Genomic DNA, 15,183 nt, shown 5'->3' on the forward strand with positions numbered 1-15,183 from the left:
AAAAATGTAATCTCTGGAAATATGCTTTCATGTACATGTAAAAATGGTATAAAAAAGATTTCTTAACAGAAAATAATCTGTTATTATATGTTCTATGAAACTGTTTTTCGCTGAACTTTTTTTGTATTGAAAAGAAGATAAAAGTGTCAAGATCTGTAGTTAGCATGATTCACTCGCTCACTGTATAAATGCTGAGTGTCAATATGTAGTATTTTTACGCGTTCTCTTTTTAAGAAAAACTAACAAATCTATAATTGTAATAATTGCCAAATTTCGATTGCCAATTCAGATACTGTTTACTTGAAGGTGATAAAAATACTTGCCAGCAAAGTCGATTATTTTACTTAGTATTAAATATTAAAAGTAACCAATACATTGCGTTCTAAAAACTAACTTCCGGTTTTCCGGATCATGTATTGTAAAGGAAACACGTAGAGGAAACTATTTAAGATTCTATCAACTCATGCACATATACTTACTAAACACAGGCAAAAGCGTGAGGAAACTTGTGAATTTATCTATCGACATACATCAATATCGGAATCACATTCAATTTATTGATCATTGTAATATCACTAGTACTGAGTCACTGCACAGAACATTAAAATGTAAGGGCACATTTTTTCAGCAATATATAAAGTTATATTTACCAGTTTCGTATAAAATTATTAATACCTAAAGAAGCATTCCTTCAATAGTAAAGTAGACATAATTTTAATACTTTTGTTAGAGCTATTTCAAACTGTCTTTAATTACACTAATCTCGATACTATAACTACAGTGTGTAAATTGGTAATAATGTGTAGAAATTTTTATTTTGGATTAGTGGTTAAAAAGGACGTATTAATGTACATGTCGAGCTACTGCAATAAAAGTATTTTCCTTTTGTATGCTATAAAACTATTTTCACTGATCAGAAACAAATGAAACAATGAATTTGTCAAAAACTGTTATGTAAATAGTTTCTTTACGGTCTTAAAAATTGGACGTTGTAGTAGTCAGTTCCGTTCGTACAGCGCTCCAGTCGTAGCACTTAGAAGTAATATCCGGCCACGTTAGAATAGCTTGTTTGGATAAATTTTTGGCCGGAGCTCTGATCGACTAATATAATATCGTAATTTGCAAATTCGATATAGACTTTAATGTATGTAGAATAGTAGATAAACAACAATAGGAAAAAAATTAATAAGAAAATGGACTACTGGTCGATCTGTTTGCTGTTCGTTTCGCTGTTCAGCACAATATTACGCACTGGTGGCGTCGAGCTAACCTTCGAATTGCCTGATAATGAAAAACAGTGTTTTTTTCAAGAAATTGAAAAAAATGCGACGGCAATGCTCGAGTTTCAGGTATGCGATTATGTACGATAAAATGAATCACGTCTCGTGAGACGAATTTGTGAAATGATATGTACTACTAATTTCATTATAGTGTAATGTCATTGGCCACGTTCGCACTTACTGATTAAATGTCATACGTAGACTGTGGATCTTATGCATTTATAGAACATACGAAAATTTAATGAAATTTACTTCGGTTTATATTTAATTTAGAACCAATTGAACCCTTAATACATTGATCACTAGAAATTTTCGTTCACGCAGGGTCATAATTGTTGTATCGTAAAACAATATGTTCCTTAATAATTGTGATTACTGTTCAAGACACAAAAAGGAATAAGTTATTAAATGTACTCGCAAATGATTATCGTATTTTACTGATAAGAAAAATTATGTAAATATTTCTTTTTAATAAGTGGTTTTTTCGAACTTTTATTTTTTTCATGTTTATAGAAGTTGGAGAAACGATTATATATATACATTTAAATCAGACACATTATAGATTACAATGATATTTGAATTTTGTATTATGTATCTATTAGAATATGTTTTAAATTATCAGGATATGTATATTTTAACATAAGAAAATGTCTTATAGGTTGTGACAGGTGGACAATACGATGTAGATGTAACATTGGAAGCTCCAAATAAAGAAGTTATCTATCAGCAAATTAAAACTCAATTCGATTCACATCACTTTACAGCCTATATGACAGGAGCATATAAGGCATGTTTTAGTAATGAGTTTTCAACATTCTCACATAAGCTCGTTTACATGGATTTCCGTGTAGGTGATCAGATGCCACTTGTTGGTCTTGGAGAACATGTAACTGTTATGACTCAGGTAAAATCAAATACTGCTACTTAAATATTTTTTTAGACTACGTATGTTAAACAAAATCTTAATTGATAATTGAAATCTAAAGCTTTTGCTAATATAAATATAAAAAACAGATATAATATCACATTAGACTGTAAAAGTTAACTGCTTACCATCTATGTAGGAATATATTAAAAAGAATGTACATTAAAAACAAAATATTCTTGTTTAGATGGAGTCTTCTGCAAAAGAAGTGCACAAAAATTTGAACAGAATTATAGACTACCAAACACATCATCGATTAAGAGAAGCACAAGGCCGTAAAAGAGCAGAGGATCTGAATGACCATGTACTAAAGTGGTCCATTGTAGAAACAATTACAATTCTACTCATATCTATCGGAGAGGTGTATATTTTAAAAGCATTTTTCACAGAAAGGAAGCCTTAACGCGTCTGCTAGTGTATTTGCGAATGACAATGTTTTTTTTGTTCGCAATAAAATAATTTATCCGTCTGAGCAACGTGAAACAGTGTTACAAGTAACGTTCCACGAGCTCTACTCATCAGTCATGGTGCCATGTTAGCATTGGCCAGTTATTTCTAGTGTCCATGCTTAATGTTGGACGTACAACTTTACATCAGACAGACGGAATATTCTAGTACGAGAAACACTGTTTATTCGTGTATGAAATTGTTGTGTATGCGCGGACATGTGTGTATCATTTGAATATTAAGTTATAGAAAAGATGGGCGTTTTCATATGGGTACCTGCTCCACCGTAAACTGCGGCAAAGAACATGAAAGCAATCGGACTGTTATACCTCTTATGCTAAATACTTAAGTTGTATTTATATTTTGGTACTGGCAGTGTAACAGGCATTGTCACGAAAAACACATTTTTTCTTACTGTGAATCTGTAATATAATAAAGTAAAATATTTCCGCGTTTAACTATGTTTGCCTTTATAGTAACTTCATCCTCATTTCCATTTTATTATGAATACATGCCTAAACTATGTAGCTAAGACAACGGATTTATTTTACTCGTTATAAATACATATTTTACCAATTAGAAGTATTCAAGGATGTACAATAGTTTTTTCATATCATAAATATTTAATACCTCAATAATTATAATTACAGATGTATTATAATAGATACATTGGTATTTTTTACGTCAAACTAAATATGTATTGTGTAATAGAAATAGTGGTCACATTAAATATTTGTCATAACGTTTATCTGATTAAATAATACGTTTTGGACAATATGTTGATGGAACATTTTTTATTTCATTTGAAGTACCTGATAATACTGAAACTCCATCACAAAAACATACCAACCGATCACTAAACATGTTAGTTAGCAAGTGAGCGATAAGTAGGTACTGTTCAGTGTAAAATCTAGTGATATCATTCAACGGTTAAATACGCTGTACGCAGCCATTAAGACAGCCGGTATCGTATCTCAACCGCTATAATCACTTTGAAACGTTTTAACAATACTATAAGCCATAAGCAACAACCAGCAACAGCTGTTCTAACCTACAGAGAAACAGACAGAAGACAAAATAAGTATATACAAATATATAAAATTATGGAGGTACGTTTGAAGTATTAAAATTGTATTGTAGTGCATTGTTATGAATTATCTATCAATCAGCAATTTGTATTTATTTAGTATTTTAAGTCTAATGTTTTTTCTAAATAGGAGCAAAATATTTCCATTGATATTAACACTGGGAAGTTATTGGAATGGTTAATCAGTAGGCGGCATTGTAATAAAGATTGGCATGCACAAGTTTTAATTATCAGAGAAAAAATTAATAATGCTATTCAAGATATGCCAGAACATGAGGGTATTGTAAAATTGTTGTCTGGAGCATGTAAGTTGTATTTGAATATTTATTCTACTACATATATGTATTATCTATTATCATGTTTATTTATATTTTTTAGATATAAATTACTTTCACTGTTTAAAAATTGTAGAAATATTAAAAGAAACAGAGGCAGACACAAAAAATGTATTTGGTAGATATGGATCACAGAGAATGAAAGACTGGCAGGATATTGTAAGAGCATATGAGAAAGACAATGTGTACCTTGCAGAAGTTGCACAAATTCTTATTAGAAATGTTAATTATGAAGTTCCTAGTACAAAAAAACAGATTCAAAAGTTGAAGCAAATGCAGATTGTAAGTATTTATGGCAAATATTTTCTATTTTTATCTTTTTGTGGACAATACCATATGATGCAAATATGTATCACAGGATTTAGAAAAGAAGGAGGCAGAATATAAAAAATCGGAGAATGCAGCTCAGTCAGAGTTCAATTTATTATGCAAACAATTAGGTATTCCTGGACATCACATTAAACAAGAAGTGGCAGAGAAAGTAAAAGAACTTCAAGAAATTTACGATAAAATTGCGAAAAAAGCAAAGTCGGTAGACAAAGCTGCAGAGTTTTATTGTGGCTTTGTTAATTACACTCTGGGCAGACAGCATGATGGTGGCTGTGTTCCCATGTTGAAATACGTAATTGGTATGCTAAAATTTAATTAGAAAGAATGTACTAATGATATTTTATACCATATTATATGTTATAAATTTATTAGACAAAGGAAATACTACCACGTATGAATGGATCTATGGAGAACCTCCATTGTCAGTTAATGAACCACCCTTGAACATAAGTATAGACAATGATGATTTGGAAAAAAAGAAAACAGAAGATACAGATAACATTGTGTGTAAATATTTTCAGCATCTTTAAGTTGCTTTTTAAAAGGCATGTTTAAGTATTTTTTAAATTACAGGGAATTGATTTTGGTGAAATTGACCTAAATGCAGATGTAGATTTGGGTGATAATGTTAATTTAGAAGATGGGGGTGAAATTGATTGGGGTGATGGCAATGTAGTAGAAGATGCACCTGGAGACATAGATTATAATATTTCCTTGGAAGAATCTGGTATAGTTGTGGAAGCAGCTGGTCATGAAGGTGGAGTGGCTACTGGTACTGAAGCGTATACAATTCTTGATAACCCAACTACTAGAAGTGACTTTATTAATCAGCTATTTGAGGTACATATATTTTTTCTTCTGTTTCTAATTATATTTATGTTGTTCTTGATAGCGATGACAATTTTTTTCTGAATTGGTTATATCTATATAGCTGGAATCATTCCTTAAATTACGGTTGTACGAATTTAAAGTCGATGATAGTATGAATTTTCTGAGCTTTAGTCAGCTGCAGGACTCATCTTCTGTTCTGCAATATTCTACTTTGGAAAACACTCAGAATATGTTAGATAATGTAGAAGTTGTTTTATCCGAGATTTTGGACAAGAAAGTCCAACATTTACATAACATTAAGCATTCCCCAAGGTAACTGAATGAAAGGTACGTTATTTGTATGAACTATTCGAAAGGAACTAACGTATTCTGGATGTTGGTAGGTATGTGGATGTTTTAGCTGCTTCTTTAAAACAGAAGTTAAGTTTAATTGATAAAATGACAGCTTTACAAAATACTATGAAACAAAAAAAGAAGGATGCTGCAGAAGAAGCAGATTCTCTTGGACCTCTATTACAATGTATTATACAGAGAACAAAGGAATTACAAACACAGGTATTTATAATATTTCTCAAACTACACTTATCCTATACGAGTAATCGTCCGTGGTAGCAAAAGGGTTATAGAAATATTTCTTCAATCGTCTTTGTTATTTACAGATAGAGCAAGATATTTCAAAGAAATATAAAAACAGAGTTGTACGCTTAACTGGAGGCATAAGTACTTTGTAAATAATTAATATTATAAAAGGGACAGTGTAAATTGTACTGTTGTGTAAAAAGAGTCTTATACAAAATTTTATATTTCAATCAATTTTAACGCTGCTGATAATGTATTATATATAAAATGAAATACCATAAAACAATATTTTCATATATATATGTTGTGTTTATGATTTCGAGCGTTACATACCACTTTTGTACCTTTACTCGTGTCAGGTATTATAAAATTTATGGAAGCACATTCTTTGGCATGTTAACCTACTTTATGAATTAATTTTACAATTCTATTACGTATATTTCGTAATCCGGTCGATAATTACATAGTCATAAAAAGATTTTGTACCAATCTCCAAGGCGACGAGGTACATACAGCTTTGGTCGTCGGGCAAGGGTAACGTTTTAAACATTCGGCGAACGAACGATCACATTCGCATAATCGTTGAGCACACGATCCAGATCCTCCCCAGTTTCCGTGTTCAACAGCTGTAATTTAACGGAAAGTAAGTAAATATGATTTTCTCAATTGTTTACAAAGTGAATTCGGTAAATAAAACGAACCGCATACTGGCTTGTAACCGTGATAACATCTCCAATAATATGGTACAAAATACTCTGAAAACATTGGGCAATCAGTAGCATCGTAACACCAGTCATGCATTTTACAACACCTAAAAGAAAAGAAATTATTTTCATTTTTAATCGCAAACTTTCAATTTAAATTAATTAATTAATATATTTGGTACTCGTTTCATTGAACTTAATAAACGTACAAACCGAATCTTTTTCGGCACTTAAACAGTTTAAAACAGAAATTACCTATCTATTCCATCTATTACATATCCTGAACCCAAAAAACCGCAATAACATCCGTATCCTTTGTAAGCTAAAGGATTGCATCCAGTAGCACAAACTAACATATTATAGAGATGTATTACTCCTCTTTTAAATCTTTTATGTGATACAGTCTCTTCGTTGTGTATTCTAAAACAATGTATATTTTATATCAGACATAAATAACAAATATTTGTTACATTAAAATGATCCTACATATAGATATCAAATTCAAGTATTATTATAAAGGACTTGTGAAATTTTCAAAGTATCGGGACTTACACTAATTGATAATCCTCCGTAACATTGTGCGTAAAATTAACAAAAGGACGCCCTTGTATATAAACATTTGCCTTCTGGTTTTGTATGGACACTGATTCCAATAACTCTCCACCTTGCCCTACCGGAAGACTTCCTTGATACCATTCATCATCTACGTGATTAGTAGATGTCTCGTCCTTGTTTAATCTAACTGTTTTGCTATTGGCGATCACCTTTTGAACATTCAGTGGATTCCTAGCTGTACATTAACAAATAATACTGTGACATCAAATGTTTTTATTTTTTATGCTTATAAATTACAATGGACAGTTGAAATCAAACATAAGACACAATTTACGTGTTTTTTCTTTATTCGAGTATAGCTTTGATTAGGCACTAAAGAGAAAACTGGTGCGAAGCTTGAATTAAAATACAATTGATGCAATTCATTTTCTATCCGTTTACTTAGTTATTTAACTGTGCTCGTAAACGCGCTTTTCTCTCCGTTGTTTCAACCGTACATTCTTTTTATTCCACGCTGGCTGCACCGTGATCTGTAACAGTGAGGCATACATCCGTCTACGGTGCGCGGTATACTTATTTATGACACTGAAAAACTTACATATTGGTCATCGAACTTAAACGAATCAGAATTAGTAATTTAAAAACTTGTCAAAGTCGGAATTGTCATTAAACAATCTGTTATTATAACCGTATAACAGTATTCAATGAATGAAAAAAAAAACAATTAAATTCTTTAACTTGTGGTATAAAAAATTGTATCTTATTTCAGACAACCGTGTCCGACCTTTTTTAAAGAAAATATCTTAATCCCAAGTTTCTATATTGTATTTCTCCTAAGACGTGCTACTTACTTTAAACTTTAAATCGTAAGAGAGAGAAATCAAAATTTAACCGACTGAGCATATTTTTTTTAACGATTGTTTGTATTTTATTTTATCACATACCACGACTGTCACCGTAAGGGGATGATACGAGTATCACAAACAATACGACGAATAAAATCCTCCATTGAAGCATCGGTTGCGGCATCCCAGAGCCATGAAGAAGCAGGGTGACGTTGATCCTTTTACGGTTCATTGATTTACACGTTTTCATGTCATATCAGCTGCAAACCATTCTTAACTCGTCCCACATAAACCTAACCGACAATCCTGATTTCAAACGATCGTAGCGTTTCACATGAAAGCTCATTGTTCGTTGCATACCATCGACTCGACGGAAGAATTCATTTACAGGCCTGTCAATCGCGAGTTACAGAGGAATCACTTCATGAAACTGACTGTAAGTATTAAAAACAGTTTTCTAACTAAATTCTTTTTTTCCGGTATTTTGCAAACCAATCCATCCAGTCCTTCATACGTCCGTTGAGTGAACATTTAGAAACTGACACTCGAAGAAGAAACCGATTCAACGAAATCCACAACTTCTTGAAGTTGCACGAAATAAAAACATCACAATCCTCTTGTACGTAAATCAATTGGCCGAATAACTGAACAACTATATTATATAGACATACTACTTATTTCCATGTAATAACATAATTTGGAGCCTCGAGTGTTGTCGACTTCTATTCGGTTAAGGGTGAGTCTTCGAACGTTCTCCAAAACGACTTCTGTACATGCGAGAGGTAAGCCAACCACTGACAGGTCTTATCAAACGCGGCTGGTCCAATGGTTTTCCCTATTATTCCTCCTTCCACAGTGTACAATATACCTGCACGTTTCACGACCCCCGATTCACTGGTCCGTTGAACCTACGTGACCCGAGGTTGCTCCGTAGCATTCGAGGAACGTCACCTCGTCTGATCCTCGCCATCCGAGGAGCCACGGGGCGCTCAGCCGCGCTATGAGAAACCTACTGTTACACTTTCGACGAGTTCCTTGAAGAGTAGAGGACCCGAGACGTGTGTACCTTCTTGTTCCACCTCCACGAAACCATGCTCTGGCTTCCTAATATCCGATGTCCTATCTTTATGGCTCGGCTACCAGGTTCCTCGACCTCTTTTAACAGTTGGACCATTCATAAACGAGAGTTTCCGTGAGATTCGATCAAAATATCGAATGTTTTAATTGTATCAGTTTCTCTTGCTCATTCGTAAACGAAATTTTACAAGGTAGTAATTAGGTCTTTCTGGTCGCTCTAAAATGGGATTTGACCGTAGATACGATCTAAATTTTAAGTGGACCACGGTCTTTCCCAAATAAAACTGAAAGGGCAAAGGATAATGTAACTAACCGTGTTAAAATTTCTCTTAAAATCTTGCGACTCGGACGAAGACAACGGTTGTGGCTAAACTTCGTATACCATAAATTAAATTCTATTATCAGATAAAATAAAAATAGACGCTGTTGTGCTCGACAACTCTGCGAACAAATAAATACGCTGAGAGAAGAATAATCAAAATGTATCTAAAACCTTTCTCTTGTATGATTTTTAAATTTATATTTTTAAGATTATTCAAAATATTTCTTTTACAATTAATGTATTATTTGTACGAAAACAATAATTAGAGGTATTCTGGTCGACTATGCGAATTTTCATCGATACGGTACACGCGATTTACGTCGATGATACGATTTTTATTACAAAACTTCCTTTCAGAATTCTATACAGAATGATAAGAAAGAAAGGTCTAAGATTTTAGAGGCTTATAGTACTCACCGAGAGGAGTAAAAAATCTCTAATCAACACATGTACATAAATCCTAAAATCAATCATTTCGGTGTAAAATTAACTTTTTGAAAATGTACGTCTAATCCGAAAACGTGAGTTTTTCATTGAAATGGAAGGAAGAGAATATCTATAACACGTGAAAACAAACCTTTGTGTTTTTCTTTGAAAGGATGTATTTTGGAATCCATGTTGATTAAATATTTTTTACTTCTCTCAGTGAGTACTATAAGTTCCTAAAGTCTTAGATCTTTGTCTTTTAAATCACCCAGTATATCAAACACATCCCACAGATCAAGTATTGAGCAAGAATTCACCGACTGACCGACTGCCCAATGAAACTAGCAACAGCAAAATAGGAGAACTTCATTTCCCGAGGATTCGCAGTGAATGGATCCGCTGAGTTGCATCTAGCGGTACTTGCCGCGTACGCATTACACAGATAGATGTTTGCTAAGATGTTGTCGAGTATCATTAGACATTTTCCATAACATACAAGTCTGAAATAAATTCCTTATTATACATTTCAGAGATTATACTGAATATTCAACACGAGATTATACTGAATATTTGAACGCATCCCCCTGTTTTAAGTGATATTTAAATTATCATTTAGTGTTTTAATGGAAATGAAAATACGACGACCGTGATCTTCACAGACTGTTCTATATACAGAGTGTTAATAAAAATGTGGGACACTTTTACAGGGTGAATTCAACATGTTACACTAATGCAAGAAAAAATTATGAAATTGCATTCGAGGCTTCGAAATGTTCACTTTCGTGTAATAATCACCAAACGACGACCAATCCGAACGTCAATCCTGCAGGTGACAAGGGTGAAGAACCGGCCGTGACGAGGATTTCGCTTTCAGGAAGCAAAGATCGTACCTTTGCACAATGCGTACGCACCCAATAGAACAATGGCCCGTCGAAGAATGAACGCGGCAAACGGTTTCGTCAGCGTTAAATATCATTTTACCGTGTTTCCTGAATTGCGACAGTTCTCCCGAGAATCGATGGACCCGCAGAAACGATCTGCAATTATTCGCCGGACCGTGACGATCGATACGAACAACGAAATTGCTCAATACTTCCACGGAATATTACTGCATAACTATGGCCAGATTCATAAACAGTGCAGCGAAGAACCAAGAGAAAAAGATCATTGGACTAATTGTGTCAAGTTTTCGTTTTACCATTTTCGGTCAAATTCTCGAACATTTTCTCCGATCACAGACACGAGAACGAATATTGCACCACTCGCGATTTACTATCTTGCTTGGATAATCGTTAAATGGATAGCAATTTTTGGTTCGCGACAAAACTCCGCAATTCGCAACATGCAATTCCATCTGCAATCTGCACGATGTCCGAGTAAGTACTGCTTTTATCTCGACTACAAAGCAGTTTGCTTTGTCCCTCGGCAAACGTTGAATATTTTCATGTTGTGCAACCTTAAATGGATAGATTGCGTGCTAGCTAACTAATCGGCTCGTGTTTCCCTCTGATTCGCATTCTTCGAAGAGCACTTTCTCACGATGCACGCCCGTGCCTACGAACCTTTACAGCAATTGCTGTAACGGGAAATAAAAAAAAAAATGACTTTTAATTTAAAAAGTTTGTAAATTTAATTATTTATCTCTTCATTATATTAATTTTTTACCACTGTGTCCACTTGACACTGAGGGACAAATCAAGTTGGGAAAATAAGGTACGGATGAGGGTTAATAGAGACAGAATATTTACAAAATTGCACAGTTCCCAGGAGGTTCTGAGTTTCACCGAAAAATTTTCCGGATTCCTGCCACTTTCCTAGAAAGAAGATGTTAGGTGATCTAAATATGTAAATTGGCCTTTAGTGACCGCTGTTGGAAGTAGACCGTCTGTGTAGCCAAGTGTATCGCAGCGTAATTTCGCTAGGAGTATTCAAGGCTCTGCTCATTTTACCCTGAATTCAAGGCGAGGCGTAATAGTACGAAGGATTCCGTCGTAACGTTATCGTGAAATCGATCCCATGCTTTCACCAGTGTGATTATCACACAGGATATAAAATGGGAGAAGCGACAATTTTCTTATTTACTGATTGAGGATCTTTACGAAATATCCTTTGGTAGGTGTGGTTGGATTCGATCAATCAGTTACGCGTTTTCATTGAAATTATGCAATTTTCAGGGACTTACTTTCAATGTCGAGCCACTGTAGAGACTACAGAGTCGCATCAACTTTCGTTCTTTTTTAACGCTTTCTTGTTCCTCAATCTGCTCGTAGACAGGTTCTTTTCACTTTGCTATTACGGACGTTCGTAGAAAATGTTTCAGTCAGGCAAAACAGCGATTGCTCAGGTATGTGCTCAACACGGAATCATAAAAAAAGGGATCGCTGACACGAAACGCAAGATGGACGGTAATTTCGTGGGAAAGTATCTCAGTATTTGCAAACTGCTTGTGGTCGTGAAAATTTTGCTGGATACCGCTGTCCTTTGGTTATTCGGCCACAATTTCCTTTCATTTCATCTCTTTATGGAGTACTCGAGAAATTACGGAGACAGAAGTGTCTGAAAACAATTGTCTGACAGCGACTGAAGCTTCAAGAGGAAACTTCGTCATGCGCTCCCCGGTCAGTTCAAATTTGGACAACTCTTACAGTGTTATACAGACAGCTTGCGTCCAAGTATTAGATTTGAAGCTTAAAGGACATAAATTAATCCCCGTATATTAATAATAACAATAAATGACCAGAATACTGTTAAAATCGCATTTAATCGCGGAATACCACTATTTTTTTTTACTGGTGGCGCCACCCGTGGCAAGTCGCTCAAACTGTTAGGCAAATCATACCGACAGATAAGTGAAAATTCCTAGTGATAGAAAAATGTAAATATCTCAGTAATTAGGCACTCAAAATAAAGGTCGTTTGTCTCAAAGTATTCGTGATGACCCAATGCATCGATTAAATATGGCAGAACTCTAGATTTAGACCAAACATTTCTGTCAGTATTGATACCGTTGGCGGAGAGAATTCTTCAGATTATTTGTGCCTGCGATATTAGATTGATGCATTTGGTGATAACGAATAATTAGAGACTAACGACGTTCATTTTAAGGACCTAATTACTGAGATATTTAAATTTCTCCATCACTAGAAATTTTCACTCACCTGTCGATATAATTTGGCTAGCAGTTTGAGCGATTTGCCACGGGTAGCGCCACCGGTAAAAAAAATAGTGGTATTCCGCGATTAAATGCGATTTTAACAGTGTTCTGGACATTTATTGTTATTATCAATATACGGTGATTAATCTACGTTCTTTAAGCTTCAAATTTAATGCTTGGTCAAGACGAGAGCTGCTAGCATAACGGTGTAAGAGCTGTCCAAAGTGAACTAAACGCGGTGCGCATGAAGAGAGATACTGTCAGCCATTGCAAACAATTGCGATTTTAACAATGTTCTTGTAATTACTGGTCCTCTGTCGCTAGAGGGTATTAATCTACGTTCTTTAAACTTCGAATCTAATGCCTGACGAGGAAAAACGATACTCGTTTAACGGTGTAAATGCGATTGAAACTTGTTGCAGTTAGGGTTGCCGCTCCATAAGGACTACGTCAATCAGGCATAAATAATTATACTAATTCTGGGGTTCTGCCGTATTTAGTCGATGCATTGAGTCGACAGGAATACTTTGAGACAAACGACGTTCATTTTGAGCGCCTAATTACTGAGATATTTGCATTTTTCTATCACTAGGAATTTTCACTTACCTGTCGGTATAATTTGGATCGGCAATCCGGTTGCCAAAACGTTTCTATCGCATTGAAACCGCTATACGGGCATGATTCTTCTTCGTTTTGCATTAGATACAACGTTCAAAGAACGTAGATTACTATACTCTAACGGGTCGACACTAATAATTACAAGAACATTGTTAAAATCGCATTTGTTTGCAACGGTTGATACTGTCTCTCGTAATGCGTACCACGGTTAGTTTACTTTGGACTACTCTTCCAACGTTATGCTGACAGCTCGCGTGTTGACCAAGCATTCAGTTTGAAGCTGAAAGAATGTAGATTAATCCCCTGTCATTGAAAATAACAATAAACGACCAGAACACTGTTAAAATCGCATTTAATTGCGGAATACCACTATTTTTTCGACTGGTGGCGCCACCCGTGCCGAATCGCTGAAACTGCTAGCCAATTTTACCCTAGCAGTTTCAGCGATTCGCCACGGGTGGCGCCACCGGTCAAAAAAAATAGAGGTATTCAACAATTAAATGCGATTTTAACAGTGTTCTGGTCGTTTATTGTTATTTTCAATGACAGGAGATTAATCTACGTTCTTTCAGCTATAAATCGAGTATTTTATCTAGACGAAAGTTATCCGTATAACGGTGTAAGAGCTATTCAAAGTGAACTAACCCGGGTACGCATGACGCGATACAGTGTCAACCGTTGCAAACAAATGTGATTTTAACAATGTTCTTGTAATTACTAGTGTCCAGCCGTTAGAGAATAGTAATCTACGTTCTTTAAACGTTGTATCTAATGCAAAACGAAGAAGAATCATGCCCGTTTAGCGGTGTAAATTCGATCGAAATATTTTGCAATCAAGTTGTCGCCCCATAAGAGGTTACGGTAATACAGGCATAACTAATTTTATTAATTCAGAGGTTCTGCACTACTGGGTCCATGCATTAGGTCCTGAGGGACAATTTGAGACTAATGACGTTCAATTTAAGTGCTTAATTACTGAGATATTTACATTTCTCCATCAGTAGAAATTTTCACTCACCTGTCGATATAATTTGGCTAGCAGTTTGAGCGATTTGCCACGGGTAGCGCCACCGGTCAAAAAAATAGTGGTATTCCGCGATTAAATGGAATTTTAACAGTGTTCTGGACATTTATTGTTATTATCAATATACGGTGATTAATGTACGTTCTTTAAGCTTCAAATCTAATGCTTGGTCAAGACGAGAACTGCTAGCATAACGGTGTAAGAGCTGTCCAAAGTGAACTAAACGAGGTGCGCATGAAGAAATACACTGTCAACCGTTGCAAACAATTGCGATTTTAACAATGTTCTTGTAATTACTGATCCTCTGCCACAGGAAAGTATTAATAGACGTTCTTTAAGCTTCAAATTTAGTGCTTGTCAAAATTTGGTGTCAGCGCTGTTTACCCGTCGTTAAACGATTCTTACCGATATTCATAGAAAATCCTGCGTAAGATACGGCGAACACTATTTGGAAGTATTCCTTCATGAAAAAATGCATATTTTCGAATGTCTAACATTATTAAAGATAAATGTTAAATGGTAGAACTTTTAGATGATAAATAAAGTACAGATTACTATTGCAATATTTATTTCTTATATTCTACCATAATACTGTGTAACATACAAGAAATGCACTTTAATGAAACCTACAGAAGAGAATCTGA

At 34.7% G+C, this 15,183-nt stretch overlaps 3 protein-coding genes across 3 annotated transcripts; 2 read left to right on the forward strand and 1 right to left on the reverse strand.

Moving 5' to 3' along the window:
- Positions 1 to 1,163: 1,163 nt before the first annotated feature.
- LOC107185994 (transmembrane emp24 domain-containing protein 7-like) lies at positions 1,164 to 3,100 on the forward strand. Its single transcript, XM_015573781.1, has 3 exons — positions 1,164 to 1,349; positions 1,939 to 2,184; positions 2,393 to 3,100. The coding sequence occupies exons 1-3, from the start codon at positions 1,194 to 1,196 to the stop codon at positions 2,606 to 2,608; spliced, it is 618 nt and encodes a 205-aa protein (XP_015429267.1). The 5' UTR covers positions 1,164 to 1,193; the 3' UTR covers positions 2,609 to 3,100.
- A 631-nt stretch (positions 3,101 to 3,731) lies between these two features.
- On the forward strand, positions 3,732 to 5,966 carry LOC107185997 (CDK5RAP3-like protein). Its single transcript, XM_015573784.1, has 9 exons — positions 3,732 to 3,761; positions 3,870 to 4,044; positions 4,118 to 4,356; positions 4,433 to 4,703; positions 4,777 to 4,907; positions 4,978 to 5,244; positions 5,336 to 5,547; positions 5,619 to 5,790; positions 5,895 to 5,966. The coding sequence occupies exons 1-9, from the start codon at positions 3,756 to 3,758 to the stop codon at positions 5,964 to 5,966; spliced, it is 1,545 nt and encodes a 514-aa protein (XP_015429270.1). The 5' UTR covers positions 3,732 to 3,755.
- Positions 5,967 to 6,174: 208 nt separating this feature from the next.
- LOC107185944 lies at positions 6,175 to 8,168 on the reverse strand. Its single transcript, XM_015573721.1, has 5 exons — positions 8,018 to 8,168; positions 7,071 to 7,308; positions 6,774 to 6,938; positions 6,516 to 6,625; positions 6,175 to 6,440 (listed from the first exon to the last, which is right to left on the reverse strand). The coding sequence occupies exons 1-5, from the start codon at positions 8,166 to 8,168 to the stop codon at positions 6,274 to 6,276; spliced, it is 831 nt and encodes a 276-aa protein (XP_015429207.1). The 3' UTR covers positions 6,175 to 6,273.
- Between the last annotated feature and the right edge of the window lie 7,015 nt (positions 8,169 to 15,183).

The sequence above is a fragment of the Dufourea novaeangliae genome, unplaced genomic scaffold (assembly GCF_001272555.1).
Source record: "Dufourea novaeangliae isolate 0120121106 unplaced genomic scaffold, ASM127255v1 scaffold54, whole genome shotgun sequence".
NCBI classification, from domain to species: domain Eukaryota; kingdom Metazoa; phylum Arthropoda; class Insecta; order Hymenoptera; family Halictidae; genus Dufourea; species Dufourea novaeangliae.